This window comes from Pituophis catenifer, unplaced genomic scaffold, assembly GCF_029215685.1.
Source record: "Pituophis catenifer annectens isolate HBS135680 unplaced genomic scaffold, rPitCat1.0.hap2 SCAF_1, whole genome shotgun sequence".
In the NCBI taxonomy this organism is placed as follows: domain Eukaryota; kingdom Metazoa; phylum Chordata; class Lepidosauria; order Squamata; family Colubridae; genus Pituophis; species Pituophis catenifer.
This window is the reverse complement of record NW_027256881.1, coordinates 235,210,385-235,234,194: the sequence shown is the minus strand read 5'-3', so window position 1 is coordinate 235,234,194 and position 23,810 is coordinate 235,210,385. Positions and strand designations below refer to the sequence as shown.

General features: G+C 37.0%; 2 protein-coding genes and 1 pseudogene across 3 annotated transcripts; all 3 read left to right on the top strand.

Moving 5' to 3' along the window:
- The first annotated feature begins 42 nt into the window (after positions 1–42).
- Positions 43–4,114, top strand: LOC139310421 (olfactory receptor 5AR1-like; annotated as a pseudogene).
- A 1,459-nt stretch (positions 4,115–5,573) lies between these two features.
- LOC139327385 (olfactory receptor 5AR1-like) lies at positions 5,574–9,199 on the top strand. The gene is made up of 2 exons (XM_070957203.1): positions 5,574–6,475; positions 9,190–9,199. The coding sequence occupies exons 1-2, from the start codon at positions 5,574–5,576 to the stop codon at positions 9,197–9,199; spliced, it is 912 nt and encodes a 303-aa protein (XP_070813304.1).
- An 8,756-nt stretch (positions 9,200–17,955) lies between these two features.
- On the top strand, positions 17,956–22,206 carry LOC139327455 (olfactory receptor 5AR1-like). 2 transcript variants are annotated; one of them, XM_070957294.1, is made up of 2 exons: positions 17,956–18,857; positions 22,167–22,206. In XM_070957294.1, exons 1-2 carry the CDS (start codon positions 17,956–17,958, stop codon positions 22,204–22,206), a joined length of 942 nt encoding a protein of 313 aa, XP_070813395.1. The 2 variants fall into 2 exon arrangements, with proteins under 2 accessions (XP_070813395.1, XP_070813403.1); XM_070957302.1 differs by lacking the exon at positions 22,167–22,206 and adding an exon at positions 20,311–20,335.
- The last annotated feature ends 1,604 nt before the right edge of the window (positions 22,207–23,810 follow it).

Sequence of the window (23,810 nt, the reverse complement as noted above, 5' to 3'; positions counted from 1 at the left end):
ATGATTCTATTGATTTGCATTAAATCCCAACTTCACAAACCCATGTATTACTTCCTGGGCAACCTCTCCATTGTTGATCTTTGCTGTTCTTCAGCCATTGTTCCTAAAATTCTGATTGATCCATTAGTTGAAACTAAAAGGATTTCTTACAGTGCCTGTGCTTTACAGTTGTTTTTGTATGCCATCCTTGTAGACATACAGTGCCTTTTATTGACTCTGGTGGCCTGTGACAGATATTGGCCATCTGTAATCCATTTCTCTATTCATCTATAAAATCCAAAAAAACCTCTGCCAGCAAATAATTGCTGTTGCATACGGTATAAGCCTTATGAATATGATAGTAGACATTTCCTCTACATTCTGATTACCATTCTGCACATAAAATCCTATCAATCACTTGTTATGAAACATATTTCCACACTTAACGATCTCCTTCTCTGACACATATGTTAATCATGTTGTACTATTTACCTATGTTCACTTCTTTGAAGTGAGCAGGATAGCTATGATTCTGCTATGCTGTTTATATTTGGGGTACAATTCTGAGAATGTGCCCTGCTGAGGGCAGGCATAAGGCCTTTCTCGTCTGTGCTTCTCATTTGACAGCTTTTCAGATATTTCACAGAACCATAGCCTTCATGTACCTCCAGCCCTCATCCAGCTATTCAATGAATCCAGTGGTGGGATTCAAAATTGTTTACTACTGGTTCTGTGGGCGTGGCTTGGTGGGTGTGGCATGGCTTGGTGGGCGTAGCTTGGTGGGCGTGGCAGAAGGATACTGTAACATCTCCATTCCCACCCCACTCCAGGGGAAGGTTACTGCAAAATCCTCATTTTCTCCTGATCAGCTGGGACTCGGGAGGCAGAGAATAGATGCGGGAGGGGCCAGTCAGAGGTGGTATTTACCGGTTCTCCGAACTACTCAAAATTTCTGCTAGTGGTTCTCCAGAACTGGTCAGAACCTGCTGAAACCCACCTCTGAATGAACCAAGACAAATGTCCTTTTATGTTCTGATTGTGAACCCCATGCTTAACTGTCTGGTCTACAATCCTGAGGAGGTGAAAAATGAGAATATCAACAGACTTAAACAATTAACTGCAATAACTATCGACATACTCTATACATTACTAAGAAAGATCCAACCTTGCTCTCATTCTGCCTACCAGACATCCCAAATTCCACTATCTCTTTGCTCTCTGTGAAAGAGCCCTCCTTTCTGACTACATTTCATCACATCAGACATACTTAATTACTTAATACTTAATTCTCCTTTGATTGTAATTTTTAATTCCTTCTATCTCCCTCTAATATCCAACATTCAAGGCCCCATCCTATCATTTTTTAAAAAAAGATCTCAAAACAAAACCATGTTCCCATGGGAAAGAGTCTTATAATTAATTCCTAAGTCTTATTTCAAATCCATCTGCATTATTAGTCTATTTGTAATATTCCAAAATCAAGGAAGAAGAATCACAAGTTGGGAAGCCAAATGGTTGTCTCTAACAAAGACTGCAACCAAAGCAGCTACTGAAATCTGTCTTTTGACAACTGGCTGTAATCACTCATGCTTTGTCAAATGAGGAGTCTCATTGAGAGCTATAGTTCTGCTTGCCTCTATAGATGTCTAGATCTAGAGCTTGGGAATTGTGCCTCATCACCTGATTGCTCGTAACACGGAGAGAACTTGAGATCACCCACAAGTTCTCCAGTTATTTGCTCCTCAGAAGGAGACTACAAGACCAAAGATGCCTGCAGTTAATCAGAGAGAGTCAGCTGAATATTAGTTTACTGGATCCTGAGGGTGACACAGAATCAGCTACAGCAACATTGTCAGAGTCAAGGTCAGAGTCATCCTCTGAACTGCGGCTCATAACAGTAATATTTAAAACTTCTTTCATTAAGGACTGAATAAAATTCACACAGTGCTATAAAACGTGTTGGTCCAAAGATTCCTAATAGAGGAAAAGCAATTAACAACTAATTTAAAAAAGGAATCAGAAAAGAAAATGTAAGAAATTAGATAAGAGAGTATACAAATCCATGTAGGTGTCAACCTCGGTTTGAGTGAAGATAGCTTTCCTTCCTCAATCAGAGCTTTAAAGTTGATGGTGACTGCTCTTAAGGTTGTAGAAAAAATGCTTTTAAAAGTAAAAAAAAAAAAAAGTTGGCCATGCCCACCCAGTCACATTACCCCCCCACAAACCATGCCCACAAAATAAGATACGTCCACAGAACCGGTAGTAAAAAAAATTTAGAACCCACCCCTGCTCAAGACATATTATGCAGGTTATTTTGTTCATGAGTTTATGAGCAGTCAAACCAGGGGTGAAATCCAGCAGGTTCTGACAGGTTCTGGAGAACCAGTAGTGGAAATTTTGAGTAGTTCAGAGAACTGGCAAATGCCACCTCAGGCTGGCCCTAGAGTGGGGTGGGAATGGAGATTTTGCAATATCCTTCCCCTGCCATGCCCACCAAGCCATGCCCACCAAGCCACACCACTCCCACAAAGCCACACCCACAGAGCCACGCCCATAGAACCGGTAGTAAAAAAATGGGATTTCACCACTGAGTCAAACATGTTTGAGTTGTCAAATGATGTGATGAATTGTGTCTATGAAGTAGGAGGTGGTGTGATGGATTATAGCAAAGCCACAGTTTTCCCATGATTAGGAAAGCACATTCCAAGGAGAGGGATTGAGACAAGAGAAACACAGCCTGGAGTTAAATCAGAAAAGAGGAAGATAATTAGGATAGCCACCCCTAGAATTTCCCAGGGTATATAGGTAAGGATTAGAGTGGGATTGTCAGACTAACTAGATTCTGTCTATAATGGTTTCAGCAAATAAAGAACTGAATTTTGTCTGGATTGTTCAATGTTGCTCATTGGCTGGACCTAAGAATTGTTGAGTTGTAGCTTGGGATTCAAGGTATTGTTTACTTAACTATAGTCTCCAATTAAAACTATCACAACAAAGTATGAAAATGCAATCACTTATCTCCAGGATCTGAGGTATTGAAGTACATAAGGGATAATATCCCAAGTGATATGAAAAGAGATTTAAGATCTCTGCCCTTATTTACAAGTTTGTAAGAGCAAAAAAGCAACTGATTCTACTCTAGGTATGTTTGCTAGTTCAAATAAGAGTTATTTAAATGTTGAGATTATCCTTTATACACTGAATATTTATAACAATCCTTATGGGAAATATTACTGAGAAGTTTTTGAACTGTACTAAAATCAGAGGCAATCTTAGTTTTAGAGTTCAATTGATTTATAATGCTTTGTACTTTTCAAATATTAAAACTCTCTTAAAACTTGATTCCAGCTGGATTATTTTGCTATAAGAAGAGAGAAAATGCATAAATAATAATTAATGCAAATCAAATGACTAGTATCAGAAAGATTTGTTTAACAAGACTGACTCATCCTCACCTTAAAGGAATTCTTTCTTCCTTAATGTCTGATTTAAGCGTTACTAAATTTAATGTAATTAAGTTGTATCTTTCCAATTTGAGAGCCATGTAAATCTAAATAAGAATAAGACATCACCTAGAAACAGAATTAGGAATATGTATCAAAGAATGGCAGGAAATTGCTTGGACCATTGTCATGAAAATGGGAAGAGATATGTTCCCTGCCTTGCTATCTATGGGGTGAATTGTCCAAGGGAGCTTTTCAGGATTTCCCATTTGAAGACTAGCCTCCGCGGCCTGTGTCTTATTTTCCAAACACCATCTAAACTCCATTTTTGTGGAGAAAAAAACATATATTTGTGACAGGCAGGATGTCTTTTGAAGGAATGTTACATCTAGGGCAGTGATGGTGAACCTTTTAGGCACAGAGTGCACAAACTGGAAGGTGTGCTCATGCACGCTCCAGAGCACCAGAAACTTGATGACCAGCTGGCCGGCATGCATGTGCGCGTTGGAAACCCGATGACCAGCCCAGCTGGCTGAGCTGGGGTGACAGCATGCGTGCCCACAGAGAGGGCTCTGCGTGCCACCTTTGGCATGCGTGCCATAGGTTCGCCATCATAGACCTAGCGTATCCATTTTGCTATCTGTTTCAATAAGTGTGATTTCTTGTCTTCTCAGAAAGGGCATAAGATTTGATCCTCCTCCAACTTGGTTTATTAGGATGTCTAAGGACTTCTCCTTGACAACAGTCAGTCAGATCATCAATACCTGGTTTTCACTCTGCTTTTTTAGAGGAGGTGTTGTGAGGTTCTGAATTAAGAATAATCTCAGCCAAATATTTGAAATTTAACCAAATTGACAGATTTGATCCTACAGTTTCAAGGCTTCATAAATTAAACAAATAATCTTGAACAGGCATCAGGCACAGATTTGACATACAGAGCCTTTGGTTATCATGATGAATGATTTATACTAGCAGAAACGTCAGGAGAAAGTAGCCCTCTTGGTGCACCTACTTCTTTCATTGTGTTTTTACATCATTCATTAATGGAGCATTAGCAATGAACATTTGGAGACATTGCTTTGCAAAAGTTGAACTCCTGCCTTTTAAAATGCAGCTAGAAATGATATTAATATTTCAATTTGTTATGACTGAAATATTGGTCTAAAATTTATTTGTTTGTTTGTTTGTTTATGTATATACCGCCTTTATTATTTTTATCAATAGCTCAAGGCGGTGAATATATCCACCTTCCTCCTTGTATTTTCTTCACAACAACAACTCTCTATATGGCTGTGAGTAGGGCTGAGAAAGAGTGACTCACCTGAAGTAAATAAAGGTAAATAAACAGATTAACTGAATATTTCTACTACTATATTTTTGGCACCACATAAAAAGAGGTTCAGCTATGAACAAAGTCAACAGATACCATAAGTACAGAAAGGTATATCACTTCGGAAATATGGAGGAAAAAATTATGGAAAAGCAAACAAATGTTTTATTGCACCATAAAAGGACATGAAATTACGTTGCTGGAATATTGAGAGCAATAGAAATCAAGAATGTTTTAATGGCTGGTTGAACCGGAAATCTGGAACCCAAAGAAACAAAATTGTAAAATGAATGGTGTGGGAATTTCATATATTCTGCTACTGCCAATTTACCTTCTATAATTGGAAGGGAATATTCAGATAAATAAAACCTAAAATAGGAGATCTGGAGCTTTCAAATCATGCCTCTTTCTAGAATATATTGCCTGATTTTGGAATGCAAGAGGGGGATTATGGCTGCTAGCAGACATAAATTCATTTATATTTGAAGCATACTTATATAGCAACATATTACTCTAGCAATATATTAATCTGTATTCTTTCCTTAACTGAAACAGGAAATGAAGCAGGTATATTAGAATCTTATATTCAAAGACTATATTTTTGAATAATAAATACTGTAGATTCCACCTAGCTAATATGCTGTATACTGAATTAAGTTAGTAGTGTGGTCCCAATCCCTCTTGAAAAAAAATCCAGATTCTTCTTGCATGAAGATAGGAACAAGGATGAAGTAATATAATTTTCTTTTTCTTAACAAGGGATCAGAAAGACATTTCAGGATCTGCAAATCACCTGAACCAATCCATCTACTCAGGAAATCATGGATAAAGAAAATGGTTCTGCCTTTTCTGAATTCATTCTTCAAGGATTGACAGACAATCCCAAAATGCAGCTTGTCCTTTTTACAGTCTTCCTATTTGTTTATATCATCACTGTATTAGGGAATCTGGGGATGATTCTCTTGATTTGCACTAAACCCCAGCTTCACAAACCCATGTATTACTTCCTGGCCAACCTCTCCTTTGTTGATCTCTGCTGTGCCTCAACCATTGCTCCTAAAATGCTAATTGACTTATTAAGTGAAAGTAAAAGGATTTCTTACAGTGGCTGTGTTACACAGTTCTTTGTATTTGATATCCTTGCAGATGCAGCGTGCCTTTTGTTGGCTGTGATGGCCTATGACAGGTATGTGGCCATCTGCAATCCACTCCTCTATCCAACTGTAATGTCCAAAAAGGCCTGCCAGAAAATAATCTCTATTGTATACTTTACAGTCCTGCTAGATTCAATGATACAAACTTCCTGTACATTCCGGCTATCTTTCTGTAGCTCCAACGTTATCAATCACTTCTTCTGTGATGAGCCTCCACTCCTAATGATCTCCTGTTCTGATACATATATTACTGAGCTTGTGCTATTTACTATTGTTGGCTTTGGTGAAGCAAGCAGCATTGGGATGATTCTTGTATCCTATGTTTATATTTTGGCTACAATCTTGAGAATGCGCTCCGCTGAGGGTAGGCATAAAGCATTTTCCACCTGTGCTTCTCACTTGACAACTGTTGGGATATACCACGGGACAATACTTTTCATGTACTTCCGACCAAATTCTAGTTACTCCATGGACCAAGACAAATGGGCCTCTATGTTCTACACAGTTATGATCCCCATGCTCAACCCTTTGATCTACAGCCTCAGGAATAAGGAGGTGAAAGATGCTGTGCCAAAATCTCTTGGCCATATATGGATTTGGATTGGAGGGAAATGTTTACAATAACTTGCAAGGGTGACCATTTGAGGCAGGTTACATACAGAAGATCTATCTAGAAGGCATGATAAAATCAGTTGGGCTATGTGAATTTTTAAAGGATGTGGCCCTAGACAAATTTAATAGACAATAATAATCGCTACCACTTTTGGAGAAAAAAAATTCTAGTGAAAAAAAGAATATACATTGTGTTCTCTTGTTTTTTCAACTGTGTATACACGGAATTGCACAATCCTCTGAATATTATCTCAATGTAAAACATATGTTATTTAAATATAATATAGTACACCAATACAAGTCTCCACTTCTGCCATAGGCCACTATTTCAGTTTAATCAGAGAAACCTGGCACTTCCAACTGGTTCAATCTTTTTAGCCCTTTCCCACGATATTCGTCCATTTAAAAAATGGTAGTTTGACAGCAGTCTGTCAGGAAAAAAATTGATTCCTGGTAGTCATAAATCAAAATCATTTATTGTAGAAAGCACAGAATCAAAACACGTTTGTAACTATGGGCTTTAGAAATCAAAAGACTAGAAGCATATATAATATTATATCATTCCACATCTGTAAATTAAATACTGTTGTTGGTTCTGAATTTGTCAAGTCATAAGCAGTTCAGTAAGGGGCAAACCAAGTATTTCAGATATTTTTATTTAGCTATAATTACACAAGCTGCTAGGCTTAGCTGGCCAATGTCTCCCAGCCCATGGCTAGGGTGGGAGTTGCAGGAGTCCCCACAGTTGTAAAGGAAGGTGAATTAGAAGATTTTTTTTTTAATTCAGAGACTTCTCAAGAAAGAAGGGAAAAGAAGGTGTATTAGCACAGGGTCAGCCAGAAGGTGCAGAAATCCAGTATGAAGAAGCCAATGCTCACACAGGATCAAAGAAAGATTTTTTTTAATTCTACTTCATTCTCATATAAATTGCCACAAAGAGGAGGGGATGAATTTATTATCCAAAGCACAGGGGGCAGGACAAGAAGCAATGGGTGGAAACTAATCAAGGAGAAATTAAGGAGAAACCTCCTAACAGTGAGGACAATTAACCAGTGGAACAAGTTGCCTTCAGAAGTTGTAGGTGCTCATCACTGGAATTTTTAGGAAGTGATTGGTATAGGGTCTCCTGCTTGAGCAGGAGGTTGGACTAGAAGATCTCCAAAGTCCCTTCCAGCTCTATTCTGATTGAAGTTGACTACCTCTGGGTGTGTTTTTACTGTGCTAATAAGTTTTACTTAACTCCAGACCTTTGTCTAGATGTCAGGGTTCTAGGTAACATACCCACAGCAAACAAAACTCTGAGGCAGGTAGATTCCTCATAGAATAATTTTGTTGGATAGGCCTGTGCTTCTGATTTGATAGCTTTTCAGATTATCCATGGAACAATAGTCTTCATGTGTAACTATTTTCCAAAACATCAAAAGGCAAGACAAGAAACCATGGATGAAAAGTAACCAAGGAGAGAAGCAATTAAGAACTATGAAGAAATTTCCTAACAGTGAGAGCAATCAATCCATGGAATAGCTTCCATTCACAAGATATGTGTGCTCCATCACTAGAGACTTTCAAAAAGGGCCTAGGCAGCCTGAAATTGTATTGGGTCTCCTGCTAAAGCAGTGGGTTGGACTAGGAGACTTCCAAGTCCCTTCCAACTCTATTATTCTATGTTCTATGTCCATGTACCTCCAGTCCATTTCCAGCTATTCAATAACCAAAACAAAAGGGCTTCTATGTTTTACATGATCATGATCCCCATGGTTAATCTCTGATCTACAGTCTGAGGAAGAAGGTGGTGAAAAATAAGAATATTGCCAGATTAAATTATCTTCAATAACTATAGACATACTCTGTAAATTACTAAGGAGGGTCCAAATTTGCTCTCATCCTGCCTACCAGACATTCCAGGTTCCACTGTCTCTTTGCTCTCTATGAAAGAGCCCTCCTTCTTGGAACTCCTGATTATATTTCACCGCATCATGTCATACTGAAATACTTAATACTTAATTCTCCTTTGATTGTAATTTTTAATCCAACCTGGCTCTCTCTAATATCCAACATTCAAAGGCCCTCCTGTCAGGCCTGCCCCAGCAAGGTCCCTAGGAAAGAAAGACCTTTGATTCAATTTGGTTGAAGTGATAGGTTCTTAAGGATTAGTTGTTGCAGCAAAAGTAAGGCTAGATCTGAGATTCTCACACAAAATGTTACATTTTCCCTCCCCAGCCCTCTGCCCTTGACCTCTGTCCAGTGGCATGCTGTCTCGATCTTTGGGGAACACCTTGGATGTTTGGTGCCACTTGGTGCAATTTCACATTCTTTTCCCAGGTTAGGTGTCCTTGAAGACCAAAACAGGCTGTTTCTCACACTTCTTGTTTCCATCAAACCTACCAATCCCCCCCCTCTCTACTCTCTACATTCCGATTGCCCCCTTCCTCCCGCTTAACAATTTACTGTATGACAGGACGCTGGCAAAGCACAGAGCTGAAGATGGCATATATGACAGCCCCACCCTATCACCTTTTTAAAAGATTTCAAAATTATTTTCCCATAGGAAAGGGTCTTATAATTAATTCCAAAGTCTTGTTTCAAATCCATCTGGATCCTTAGTCCATTTGTAATATTCCAAAATCAAGGAAGAAGCAGAAATAAGAGTTACAAGTTGGAAAGCCAACAGTCATCTCTAACAAAAACTACAAACAAAACTGTGTCTTTTGACAACTGGCTGTAATCACTCATGCCTTTGACAAGTGTGGAGTCTCACTGAGGATCAGAATTCTGCTCACCTCTGTAGATGTCTAGACTAGGATCTTGGGGATTGTGACTCATCATCTGACTGTTCCAGCTACACAGGATATGCCTGTGGTTGATCAGTCTTAATTGAACACTAGCTTATTGGATCCTGAGGCTGACAGTCCTAAAACACAGGGTCATCTGCAAGACCATTGTCAGACTGCAGGTCAGAGTCATGTTCTGAATTGTGGCTCATAACACTTGTATTTAAAACTTCTATCACTAATGACTGAGAAAAATTCATATGGTTCTGTAAAATGTGTTGATCCAAAATGTTCGCAATAGGTGAAAAGCAGTGAACAAGCAACTTTTAAAAGTAATTAGAAAGTGAAATATGTAGAAATAATTAGAAAAGAAAATATGCAAATTCTTGTAGATGTTGACTTCAGGATGAGTGAAGATAGCTTTCCTTCATCTCCCAGAGCTCTAAAGCTGATAGTGACAGTTGTCTTGTGGTGTCCTTGTGAGGAGCAACTATCTAGAGCACTTGTGGTTCATCTCAGCTTCTCCCCTTGTCCAGAGAGGAATTATCAAATAGCGAGACTGCTTGCCTGATTTTCATTAGGGTTAGGGTTAGAGTAGGATTGGATTAGACTGACAAGATTCTGTAGGGACTTCCGGTTGGCCCCGCTGGTGTTGTGGATGGTCTCTCCAGACCGCCAGCCCTGCAATCTCGTTAAAGCCACTTTGACAGCATTAAGCGGCTGTCTGGCGGCTTGAAAACTGGAAGATGGCACCTTTGTTGTAGGTGTGAAAGTGAAAGTTAGAAACGAAAGTGCTTATTGAGAAATTTGCACTCTGAGAGTGGATTTAAGCTGCTGGGAATTAAGAGCTTGTGGAGAAAAGACTATTTTGCTTGACAAACTATAAATTACAAACTTTTGAAAATTGTTCAAGGGATTTTGCGGCTGTGAAAGGAAAAAAGACTTTTAAAATAAAGATGGCTTCTAAACAAGTTAAGCCAGGAGTTTCTAAAAGTGGAGGAGGTTCTCCAGTAATGTCAGTAGTGACACAGAAAGCACAACTTCTGGCTGATTCACAGAGCCAGGAGGCTTCTTTTAATGAACTTAAAGAATTTATAAAAGAAGCCATGAATAATCAAACTGCAGCTATGAATAACCAAACAATAATTATGGAAGGGAAATTAAAAAAATTTGAGGAGGATATAAAGTCAATTAAAGATGTTGTTGAAGAAAAGCATGATGAAGTAAGAGACGACATTGTTCTAGCAGTCTCAGGATTGGCAAAACTCCTTATTCAGCTGGATGAGAGAGTAGAAGAAATCAATGAAGCCAATCTGAATTTGGAAAATAAAGTAGGAGACATTATGACTAAAACAGAGAAGGTGGATGATGAATTGGTTATGTTACAATATAGATCTATGGAATTTCCCTTGAGACTGAGAGGGCTGAAAGAGAATAGCCGGGAAAATTTAAAGGATATTTGTGCAGAAGCTATGGCAGGGTTAATCCAAGAAAGTCCAGAAGACGTGGCAATCCGAATTGATAAAATCTACAGGCTTAACTCTTGGGTGGCAAGACAAAGGCAATTACCAAGAGATGTGGTGATCTATTTTACAACCAGGAGGATCAGAAATGATATCTTACAAGCTTCCTACAAGAATAAGGTTCAAGTGGCTGGACAAGAAGTGGTGGTTTTGAAAGAGATCCCCCCCAAAATGTTAAGAAGCAGAAAGGACTTTGGCTTTTTGGTAAATGAACTGAGAAACCAACAAGTGCAGTACAGATGGGATGTTCCAACTGGTTTAATAGTGAATTATGGTGGAGAAAGATACCATTTAAACACAGTTTGGAAGGCAAAAGATTTCTATGTTAATGTTTTAAAGGCTGGACATCCACCTTCACGGGGGGGGGGCAGAAAGAAAATGGAGATGTTACAACAAGAGAAAGATGGAAAGCAGATACAAACTTATGCTGAAACTGCAGCTGGAGGAATTATCATGGAAGAAGATTTAGAGCAATTGGGGGGCCCACCCCCAACTTTGGAACCACTCAAGAAGACAGAGGAACCAAGAGAACAATGACTGACACGAGCAACCTACAAACGTCAAGAACAACAATTAAAAGTGCAACAATCTCAACACTCATCTCAAGAAGTTAAAAAAACAGAAGCAGTGGGAGGGGCAAGGCTGAAGAGTAAGATGGAGGAGGATATTCAGCTGATGCTTTTGAAGCTTCGAAGGGACAAAGATGGCAACTAAATTCCTATCCTGGAATGTTAATGGTTTAAATTCACCACAAAAAAGAAAGAAAGTATTTCACTACTTGAAACAATTTAAGAATGATCTTTTGCAAGAGAAGATTATTAGATTATTAGATCAAAAATATTTGATAAATTCAAGATTATGTACACATTTTGTGGCATCAGCACCAGAGAAGAAAAATGGGCTAGTTATATATGTAAAGAAAGGACTACCAGCTAATTTAATTGAGGCAGATACTCAAGGAAGATATATTGCAATTGAATTACTAACTCAGAGTGGAAAGATGCTTTTAATTGGAATATATGCACCTAATCAACAACAGGACAAATTTTATAAATTTCTACACACTAAAATAATACAATGGGATTATAAATCCTTTATACTAATGGGTGACTGGAATGGAGTAATAGATACACAGAAAGATAAAAAAAGTTTATCAAAGACCTCAATACGTGCGAAATTATCTAAATCTTTTTTTGATATGATGGAAGATATGGAACTGAGAGATATTTGGAGAGAACAGAATGCTGAGGAAAGAGATTTTACATTTTTTTCCGATAGACATCAATCCTTTTCCAGGATTGATTTTATACTAATTACAAATGATTTTTTTTCTAGGGTGAAGAAGACGAAGATATGTCCAAGAATTTTAACTGATCATAGTCTGGTCTGGGTGGAATTGGAACAGGAGAGGGGGAAAAGGAGGTCTTGGAGGTTAAATGAAAATTTATTTAGATATGAAGAAAATGTGAATGAGCTTAAAAAACAAATGAAAGAATTTTTTGCTATTAACATGCATAAGGGTACTTCCATGGAAATGGTATGAGATGCAAGTAAGGCCTACATGAGGGGAGCTTTAGTACATATGAATAATAAACATAGATTAAAACAACAAAAGAAGCGGAAAGAGATAGAGGAAGAAATAAAAAAGAAAGAACAATTACTTATAATTAATCCAGGAGATAAGAAAGTAAAAGAAACAATAAATATATTACAAGAGCAATTCAATATGTTAATGGCTGATCAAGTGGCAACTAGTTTACAATATACTAAACACAATACATTCTGTAATGCTAATAAACCAGGCAGGTGGTTGGCTTATGTGTTGAGGAAAAAACAGAAATCACGAGTTATTGGTAAAATAGAATTTAGAGGTAAGGAAGTTTATCAACAGAATATGATCGAAAAAGCTTTTTTAGAATTTTACACAAAGCTATATTTATTTTTTATTTATTTTATTTTATATCCGATTTATATACCGCCCTTCTCCCTGAGGACTCAGGGCGGTGTACAGCCAAATAAAAACATAAACTACAAACATTAAAAACTATTAAAAGGATATATATAAATTTGGCCCCGTAATTAAAACAATAACAAACCAATTAAAAACATTTAAAAGAGTTAAGCCAGCCCGGCTTGCTGAAAAAAGAAAGTTTTAAGGGCACGGCGGAAGGCATCGAGGTCTTGGATTCTCCTTATCTCTGGGGGCAGTTGGTTCCAGAGGGTGGGTGCCCCCACAGAGAAGGCCCTCCCCCTGGGGGTCACCAGCCTACATTGTTTGGCTGATGGCACCACAAGGAGGCCCTCTCTGTGGGAGCGCACAGGTCAATGGGAGGCCGTCGGTAGCAGCAGGTGGTCTCAAAAATATCTAGGTCCTATGCCATGGAGCGCTTTAAAGGAGATAACCAACACCTTGAAGCACACCCGGAAGACCACTGGGAGCCAGTGCAGCTCACGCAGGAGAGGTGTTGTATGGGAGTGCCATGCAGCTCCCGTAACTACCCACGCGGCCGCATTCTGGACCAGTTGGAGCCTCCGGGTGCCCCTCAAGGGGAGCCCCATGTAGAGAGTGTTACAGTACTCCAGGCGAGAGGTGACAAGGGCATGAGTGACTATGCGCAGGGCATCCCGATCAAGAAAGGGCCGCAACTGGCGTATCAGGTGAACCTGACCAAAAGTCCCCCTGGCAACAGCCGTCAGATGTTCCTCCAAGGACAGCTGCATATCCAGAAGGACACCCAGATTGCGGGCCCTCTCTGAGGGGGCCAGTGATTCAATACAAGGTATAGATATAGATAGATACCTAAAAGAAGAGAATATTCCTGAATTAATGTTAGAACAGAGGGAAGTATTGAATCAGCCAATAACTTCTGAGATTATTGCAGCAATTAAACAGGTAAAAACAGGTAAAGCTCCGGGAACAGATGGATTAACAGCTGTTTATTACAAGAATTTACAGTCTGAAATGGTAGAACCGCTTAGAGTTTTATTTTGTAAAATTCAATCAGGGGGAGGAGTCCCTCCCTCTTGGAGAACAGGTTTTGTTTCATTGATCCCGAAAGAAGATCAAAACTGTGCCAAACCTGAAATTTTTAGGCCAATATCACTTTTGAACACTGATTACAAAGTCTTTGCCAAGATATTACCAAATAGATTAATGCCAGTTATGCAACAAACAATTAATAATGAACAATCAGGGTTTATAAAAGGGAGGCAAATGAAATATAATGTTAGACAAATTGTAAATCTATTGGAATATTTGGAAAAAAACAACCAAGTCCCTGCAGCGTTCGTATTTTTGGATGCAGAGAAGGCATTTGATCAATTGAATTGGCAATTTTTGTTTAAGATAATAGAAAAAATGCATTTCGGACAGTATTTTACACAATCAATTAGAGCAATATATCAGGAACAAACAGCACAAATAATAGTTAATGGAAGTTTAACAGAAGCTTTTAAAATTGAGAAAGGAACAAGGCAGGGTTGCCCTTTGTCTCCATTGCTGTTTATTTTAACTTTAGAAGTTTTGTTGAATAAGATACGTGATTCTGATAAAATAAAAGGAATTGTAATTAGACAGCAAGATTATAGATTAAGAGCGTTTGCAGATGACTTGGTTGTTACTTTATCTCAACCTATAGAATCGGCTCCACATATGTTGGACATAATAGGTCAATATGGTAAGGTATTTGGATTTAAAGTAAATCAACATAAGACAAAGATGATAACTAAAAATATGTCCATATCTCAAAGAGAAGACTTAGGAAGAATAACGGGGTTTGAAATAGTTAAAAAGGTTAAATATCTAGGAGTATATATTGCAGCCTCAAATATGAAATTATTCAAGATCAATTATGAAGTTCTTTGGCAAAAAGTGCAGAAAGAAATGGAAAATTGGAAAAAGTTACAACTATCTCTACTGGGAAGAATAGCAGTAATAAAAATGAATGTATTGCCCAGGTTCCTATTTTTGTTTCAAATGATATCAGTGCTTAAGAAAGATGGAAATTTGAGGGAGTGGCAGAAAGGGGTTAATACTTTTATTTGGGGTGGGAAGAAACCAAGAGTGAAATTGAAAATTATACAGGACGTACGTGAGAGAGGAGGTCTTACAATGCCTAATTTAAGATTGTACTATGAAGCAGCTGTTTTATCGCAAATTAGTGACTGGTTTAATTTAACTGAAGAGAGAATGTTAAACATAGAAGGTTATGATTTGTTATATGGATGGCATACTTACTTGTTATATGAAAAAAAAGTGGATAAGGTGTTTAGGGGCCACATACTTAGAAATGCTTTGCTGAGGGTTTGGAAAAAGTACCAATATAAGTTAAATTACAAGATACCTATATGGGTAAACCCCAGACATGCAATAGAAAATATAAGTATAGAACAGAAACAGGAGGTGATTACTTATAAAGAGCTTCTTTTTATGGAAAGGGGTAAATTGTAAAAATTGCAAATTTAAATGTATTGAAAGAAGAAGGGATAATCTATACTTGGTTTCAGTATGGTCAGCTTCAAGCTAGATGGAGGGAAGATCAAAAAATTGGTGTTATGCAAAATGAGGAAAACCTGGTAAAACAGGTTAGAGATCAAAGTCAAATGCATATTAAAAGGTTGTATAATGCACTACTGGAAATAGATTCAGAAACGGAATTGGTTAAGGATTGCATGATAAAATGGGCACAAAACTTTTAGGAACCAGTGATGATAGAAACATGGGAAAAGATTTGGGTCAGAAATGTTAAATTTACATAAGCACAAAACCTGAGAGAAAATTTTTATAAAATGTTTTATAGATGGCACTTAGATCTAAAAAATTATCATGTATGTACCCGAATTTGCAAGCTAAATGTTGGAGATGTGAATGTGATGATGCAACTTATTATCATATATGGTGGACTTGTAAGAAGATCAAGGCATTTTGGATAAAAATTTGGTGGGTGATGCAGAACATCCTGAAAAAAAAGGTTGAAATTTACTCCTCAATTGTTTTTATTGGGTATAACTACGGATTGTACAGATTAGAGACTAAACTGATTTTAAACTTAATATCAGCAGCTAGGCTGTTGGTAGTGCAATACTGGAAGAAGGACTCTTTGCCTACTATTGAAGAATGGACATTGAAAGTAGTGAATTTAGCGGAAATGGCGAAAATTTCAGCGTATTTGAAGGACTATACACAAGAAAAATACATATCGGAATGGAGAAGATGAATTGATTATATTCAAAATAAGTATCAGACAAGACAATATCAAATAGCTTATGAATGAATGTTAAACTCTAGAAGTATTATGTTATCCATAGTGGAGTTAAGGTTTCGGGGGGGATTTGGTAATTTAAGAATAGTTAGGTTAATTTAGTTTATGATTGTTAATTGAAATACCCTGTATTTTGCTCTGGGAAGTCGGGGGGGGGCTGGGATGGGAAGAGGGGAAGGGATGTAGGGGTGGTTGGGAGGGGAAAAGGGTGGGGGGAATATTGGGGGGGATTTTCTTTGTAAAACTTTTTAATAAAAAAAAGATTCTGTCTATGTGATGTCAGCAAATAAAAAAATGAATTTTGGTTGGATTGTTCAGTGTCGTTCTTGGGCTGGATCTGAACATTGTTGAGTTGTGGATTGGGACTCAAGGTGTTATTTACTTAATGATAGTCTCCAATTAAAACTATTGCAAAAAAGCATGAAAACGCAACCACTTATCTCCAGGATCTCGGGTACTGAAGTACATAAGAGACAATATCCCAAGTGATATGAAAAGACATTTAAGAACTCTGTCCCTATTTACCAGTTTTATCATAGCAAAGAAGCCACTGACTCAATTCCAGGTATGTTGCTAATTCACAAAAAGATTTATATTAGTGTTGAACTTAGTCTTTACAAACAGCATGTTTATATTAATTATAATAATAATAATCCACATGGAAAATGTTACTGAGAAATTTCTAAACCATAATAAAATCAGAGACAATCTTAGTTTTAGAATTTCAATGGATTTATAATGGTTTGTATTTTTTAGATATTAAAGCCTTCTTAAGACTTGATTCCAGATGAATCATTTTGCTGTAAGAAAAGTAAAAATGCATTGGTTGCAAGGATCCCTTCAACAGAGTCCCATGATGTAGAGAAAGCCTCAAAAAATAAGAATTAATGCAAATCAATTTCTGATACTTCCTGACTAGTATCAGAAAAAAGGCAAGAGACACCCTAGGTACATAAAGCTGGGAAATGTGGAGAAAAAATTATGTAAAAGCAAAAACATGGGCTTTTTCACCATAAAAGGACATGAAATTCCATATTGCTAGAATACTGAGAATAATGGAAATCAAGAAGGTATGGCTAGTTGAACTTGAAATCTAGAACTCAAACAAACAAAACTGATAAATGAATGGTTTGGGAATGTCATGTACTCTACTACTGCCAACTAACTATCTACCATCTGAAGGTAGAATTGGCACAAATGGAACCTGAAACAAGAAATCTGGAGCTTACAAATCAAATCCATTCTAGAATATATTGCACAGTTTCCAAACAGGTGGAAGAGGGAGAATTATGATTGCCAGCAAATAATTAAAATTTGACACATACTTTTACAACAACATACTGTATCTACTGTAGCAATATATTAATCTGCATCCTTAATTGAAACAGCAGATGAAGTAAATATACTACAATTTTCTATATATTCTCAAAATAGGAGATCTGGAGCTCTTAAATCATCCCCCTTTCTAGAATATATTGCCCGATTTTGGAATGTGAGTAAGAGGAGGATTATGGCTGCTAGCAGAACATAAATTCATAAATATTTGAAACATACTTATATAGCAACATATTACTGTAGCAATATATTAATCTGCATTCTTCCCTTAACTGAAACAGGAAATGAAGCAGGTATATTAGAATCTTATACATATATTCAAAGACTACATTTTTGCACAATAAGCAAATTCCATCTAGCAAATAGGTTGTATGTTGAATTAAGTTAGTAGTGTCATCCCAATCCCTCTTGAAAAAAATCCAAATTCTTGTTGCATGAAGAAAGGAACAAGGATGAAGTAATATAATTTTCTTTTTCCTAACAAGAGATCAGAAAGACATTTCAGGATCAGCAAATCACCTGAACCAATCCATCTACTCAGGAAATCATGGATAAAGGAAATGGTTCTGCCTTTTCTGAATTCATACTTCAGGGATTCACAGACAATCCGAAAATGCAGCTTGTCCTTTTTACAATCTTCCTATTTGTTTATGTCATCACTGTATTAGGGAATCTGGGGATGATTTTCTTGATTTGCACTAAACCCCAGCTTCACAAACCCATGTATTACTTCCTGGCCAACCTCTCCTTTGTTGATCTCTGCTGTGCCTCAACCATTGCTCTTAAAATGCTAATTGACTTATTAAGTGAAAGTAAAAGGATTTCTTACAGTGGCTGTGTTACACAGCTCTTTGTATTTGATATCTTTGCAGATGCAGAATGCCTTTTGTTGGCTCTGATGGCCTATGACAGGTATGTGGCCATCTGCAATCCACTCCTCTATCCAACTGTAATGTCCAAAAAGGCCTGCCAGAAAATGATCACTATTGCGTACTTTACAGGCCTGCTAGATTCAATGATACAAACTTCCTCCACATTCCGGCTATCTTTCTGTAGCTCCAACGTTATCAATCACTTCTTCTGTGATGAGCCTCCACTCCTAATGCTCTCCTGTTCCGACACATATATTAGTGAGATTGTGTTATTTACCTTTTTTGGTTTTGTTGAAGCAAGCTGCATTGGGATGATTCTTGTATCCTATTTTTACATTTTGGCTACAATCTTAAGAATGCATTCCACTGAGGGTAAGCACAAAGCATTTTCCACCTGTGCTTCTCACCTGACAGCTGTTGGGCTATACCACGGGACAATACTCTTCATGTACTTTCGGCCCAGCTCCAGCTATTCCATGGATCAAGACAAATGGGCTTCTATGTTCTACACAGTCGTGATCCCCATGCTCAACCCTCTGATCTACAGCCTGAGGAACAAGGAGGTGAAAGATGCTATGTCAAAATCTCTTGGCCATATATGGGTTTGGAAAGAGAGAAACTTTGTTTTACAATGATTTGAAATGGTGGCCATGGGGGGGGAGGGTAGATACAGAAGATCTATCTAGAAGGCATGGCAAAATCAGATTGGGGATATGTGCATTTTTTTTTTATTGAAAAGTTTTATAGGAAATACAAACATTTTCTCCCCCCCTTCCCCCCTCACCCCCTCCCTCACCCCCTTACCCTCCCACCCATCCCCCCCCCGACCCCCCAGACTTCCCAGAACAAGCACAGGGTATAGCATTCACAAACATAAAACTAAATTATGCTAACAAATTATTGACTTCAAATTCTCTCTAGGTCTTTAACTCCTTATAGCTCAAAACCCTATAAACATAAACTAAAGATTGAAAATGTTTCATTCATAAGCTAAATGAATCTTCTTAGTCTAATACTTGTTTTGAATATAGTCGATCCATCTTCTCCATTCCGATATATATCTTTCATTTGAATGGTCTTTAAGATATGATGAAATTTTTGCCATCTCTGCCAAATGCACGACTTTTAGTGTCCATTCCTCAATAATAGGTGGATCTTCCTTCTTCCAATACTGTGCCACAGTAACCTGGCAGCTGTTATTAAATTCAAAACCAACTTAGTCTCTATTACAGTACAATCCGTAACTATTCCCAACAAAAAAAACTGTGGTGTAAATTTAATCTTTTTCTTTAAAATATTTTGAATAATCCACCACACCATATACTGTCTGGAATGAGCTCCCCCCGGAGATACGGAGGATCCTGGATCTGCGCACCTTCCGCCGCGCTGTGAAGATCTTTTTATTCCACCAGGCGGGCTTGGCCTAATCTTTTCCCTCTTTTTAATATGTAAATTTTAATCTGTTTTTAAATTATTGGGGTGTTTTAATTTGTCTGGGCCAAAATTGTTTAATTCGATTTTATCTGGTTTTTAAATTTTTTGTATTTATGTATTTTATTGTTTGGCTGTTCACCGCCCTGAGTCCTTCGGGAGTAGGGCAGTATACAAATCAAATAAATAAATAAATAAATAAATAAATAAATAAATAAATAAATAAATAATAATAATAATAATAATAATAATAATAATAATAATAATAATAATAATAATAATAATGCCATGACCGTGTTGCTAAAATCATTCACTGGAAATTGTGCCAGAAGTTTGGATTTGAGTACAGCAAAAACCACTGGGAACATCAGGTTGAGAAAGTTTTAGAGAATGAGAAACTCAAGATCTTGTGGGACTTTAGGATTCAGACTGACAGGCACTTGGTCCACAACACACCTGACATAACAATAGTTGAAAAGAAAAAAGTAAGGTTCATTGACATTGCAATACCTGGTGATGCACGAATTGAAGATAAGCAGCAAGAAAAAATCACAAAGTACCGGGACTTACAAATTGAAGTTGAGCGACTGTGGAAAAAGAAATCGTGTGTTGTCCCGATTGTAATTGGAGCCCTCGGAGCAATGCCCAAAGGGCTACCCCGCTATTTAGAAATTCTAAATTTGCCGGACTTGAACATTTTGACTCTACAAAAAACCACCTTACTCGGAACAGCTTACATCCTCCGACAATACCTTAACAGTTCCTAGGTCCTTGGTTAGGACTCGAGCTGCTGAGCTATTAACCAGCCTCAAAGGCTGTGAATCTCACTAAAGATTAACCAATAAATAATAATAATAATAATAATAATAATAATAATAATAATAATAATAATAATAATAATAATAATAATTTTATCCAAAAAGCCTTAATTTTTTTACATGTCCACCATATATGAAAATACGTAGCATCTTCACACTCACATCGCCAACACTTAGGTTGTAAGTTTGAATACATACAGGCTAGTTTTTTTGGATCTAAATGCCATCTATAAACCATTTTATAAAAGTTCTCTGTTAAGTTTTGGGCTTGTGTAAATCTTACATTTCTAACCCATATCTTTTCCCATGTTTCCATCATTATAGGTTCTCCAATATTTTGTGCCCATTTTATCATACAGTCCTTGACTAGCTCTGTTTCTGAGTCTATTTCCACTAACACATTATACAACCTTTTTATATGCATTTGACTTTTGTCTCTTATTTGTTTTATCAAATTCTCATCCTGCTGCATAATACCCATTTTTTGATCTTCTCTCCATCTGGCCTGCAGCTGCCCATACTGAAACCAAGTTCTAATTATTCCTTCTTCTCTTAATTGCTCCATAGATTTTAATTGTAGTCTAACTCCTTCTTTATAAAGGAGTTCCTTGTATGTAGTCTTATCCTGCTTTTGCTCCAAATTTATATTTTCTATCGCGTGTCTGGGTACTGTCCATATTGGTAACTTATCATTTAATTTCTATTGATACTTTTTCCAGACACGCAATAGGGCATTTCTTAATATATGACTTTTAAACATCTTATCTACTTTCTTATCATACAATAAATAGGCATGCCAGCCATAGACCAGACCATATCCTTCAATATTTAATATCCTTTCCTTCGTTAAATTAATCCAGTCAGTAATTGCTGAGAGGGCAGCAGCTTCGTAGTACAATCTTAAATTGGGCATTTTAAGACCTCCTCTTTCTCGTGTATCTTGCATTATCTTTTGATTTACTCGCGATTTCTTTCCTGCCCAAACAAATTTATTTATGCCCTTCTGCCATTCCTTCAAATTTTCATATTTTTTAAGTATAGTATCATTTGAAATAGAAATAAAAACCTTGGTAAAACATTCATTTTTACTGCGGCTATCCTTCCCAGCAAAGACAGTTGTAATTTTTTCCAATTTTCCATCTCTTTCTGTATTTTTTGCCATAACGGTTCATAGTTGTGCTGATATAATTTCATATTTGTGGTCATAATATAAACCCCTAAATATTTAACCTTCTTAACTATCTCAAATCCTATTACCCTTTCTATCTCTTCTTTTTGGCTTCTAGTCATATTTTTAGCTATTATCTTTGTTTTGGCTGTATTTATTTTGAAACCAGATACTTGTCCATATGAGTTAATTATATCCATCAAGGCTGTAATCGATTGTACTGGTTGGACTAAGGTAACAACCAGGTCATTCGCAAACGCTCATAACTTATACTCATGCTGTCTAATTTTAATTCCCTTTATTGTATCCATCCCACGTATTTTACTCAGCAGGATTTCCAGCGTCAAAATAAACAATATTGGAGACAAGGGACAACCTTGCCTTGTTCCTTTTTCTATATTAAAAATATCTGTTAAACCACCATTGATTATTATTTGCGCTGTTTGTTTTTGATATATTGCCTTAATAGATTGTATAAAATGTTCTCCAAGTTGCATCCTTTCTATTAATTTTAATAAAAAATACCAATTCAATCTATCAAAGGCTTTCTCAGCATCCAAAAATACTAGCACTGCGGGGACCTGGTTGTTTCTTCCCAAATACTCTAGTAAATTAACACTTTGCCTCACATTACTTTTCATTTGTCTATCAGTTATGAAACCAGTTTGATCATGATGAATCATTTGCTGCATAACTGTCATTAACCTATTTGCTAATATTTTAGCAAAAATCTTGTAGTCTGTATTTAAAAGTGAAATCGGCCTATAATTTTTTGGATCTGTATGATCTTGACCCTCTTTTGGGATCAGAGAAATAAAAGCTGTCTTCCAAGTCGGAGGTACCTCTCCTCCCTGTTGTATATTGTTAAATAATTCCTTCAGTGGTTCCACCATTTCCTCCTGTAAGCTTTTATAAAAAACAGCTGTCAAGCCATCTGTCCCTGGAGCTTTACCCACTTTCAACTGCTTAATTGCAAACAATATTTCCTCGGAAGTTATCAATTGATTTAAGCTGTCCCTCTGCTTTTTTGAAGTTATATAAATGTTCTCTTTCTGCAAATATCTATATCTATATCTTGAATTTTATCACCAATATACAGCCTTGAGTAAAACTCTAAAAAAGATTTTTTAATCAATTCTTGCTCATAAACCTCTTTACCTTTATATTTTATTTTCTCTATAATCCTTGATTTCTGATTTTTCCTTAACAAATATGCTAACCACCTGCCTGGTTTATTAGCATTGCAGAAAGTATTATGTTTAGCATATTGTAAATTAGTTGCAACTTGATCTGCTATTAACATGTTAAATTGACCTTTCAGTAAATTAATTGTCTCTTTAATTTTCTTATCTGTTGGATTAGCTATTAAAGCTCGTTCCTGTTTTCTAATCTTTTCTTCTAATTCTTTTCTTTTTTCCCCTTGTTTCTTTCTGTATTTATTATTCAAATATATCAAAATGCTGCTCCAATTAATTTGGCAATTAAGTCTCTTTTCACATATATAACTATACCGTTTTTCTTCTCTGGTGCTGCTGCTACATAATGTGTACCTAGTCTTGTATTTGCCAAATATTTTTGATCTTGTATCCTAATATGAGTCTCTTGTAAACAAATTACATCATTCTTAAATTGTTTAAGATAGTGAAATATTTTCCTCCTCTTCTGTGGAGAATTCAAACCATTGACATTCCAGGTTAAAAATCTAGTTCCCAACTCTGGGCCTCTGAAGCATCTGGAGCATTTTCTGATGGTCTTGCCTCATTTGACCTTTAGGTCTAGCTCCTCCCACAGCTTCTGTTTTGGTAGTTTCTTGAGTTGCCATCTGAAGTTGTTGCTGTCTTAATTCTTCCTTGCGTTTAGCTGTTGCTGCTCTGGTCTGTCTTTGATCCTTCGGTTCTTCTTGTATATCAATTAAATCCAGATCTTGAACAGCAATCTGGATTTGTAGCAAATCTTCTTGACTCGTCGAAGCTCCCCCCTGGACTACTGTCATCAGCTCTTCTCTCTCTACTTCCATTACTTCCTTCTTTCTTTTTCCTTCTGGTGATTTTGATGTCCCAGCCTTTAACACATTGGCATAGAAATCTCTTGCTTTCCATATTGTATTAAGCCG

Coding starts and splice junctions, on each gene's coding strand:
- LOC139327385 (XM_070957203.1), top strand. CDS start 5,574: ATGGATAAAGAAAATGGTTCTGCCTTTTCTGAATTCATTCTTCAAGGA.
- LOC139327455 (XM_070957294.1), top strand. CDS start 17,956: ATGGATAAAGGAAATGGTTCTGCCTTTTCTGAATTCATACTTCAGGGA. Junction 18,858..22,166: donor AAGGAGGTGAAAGATGCTAT/GTCAAAATCTCT, acceptor TTGCCTTAATAG/ATTGTATAAAATGTTCTCCA.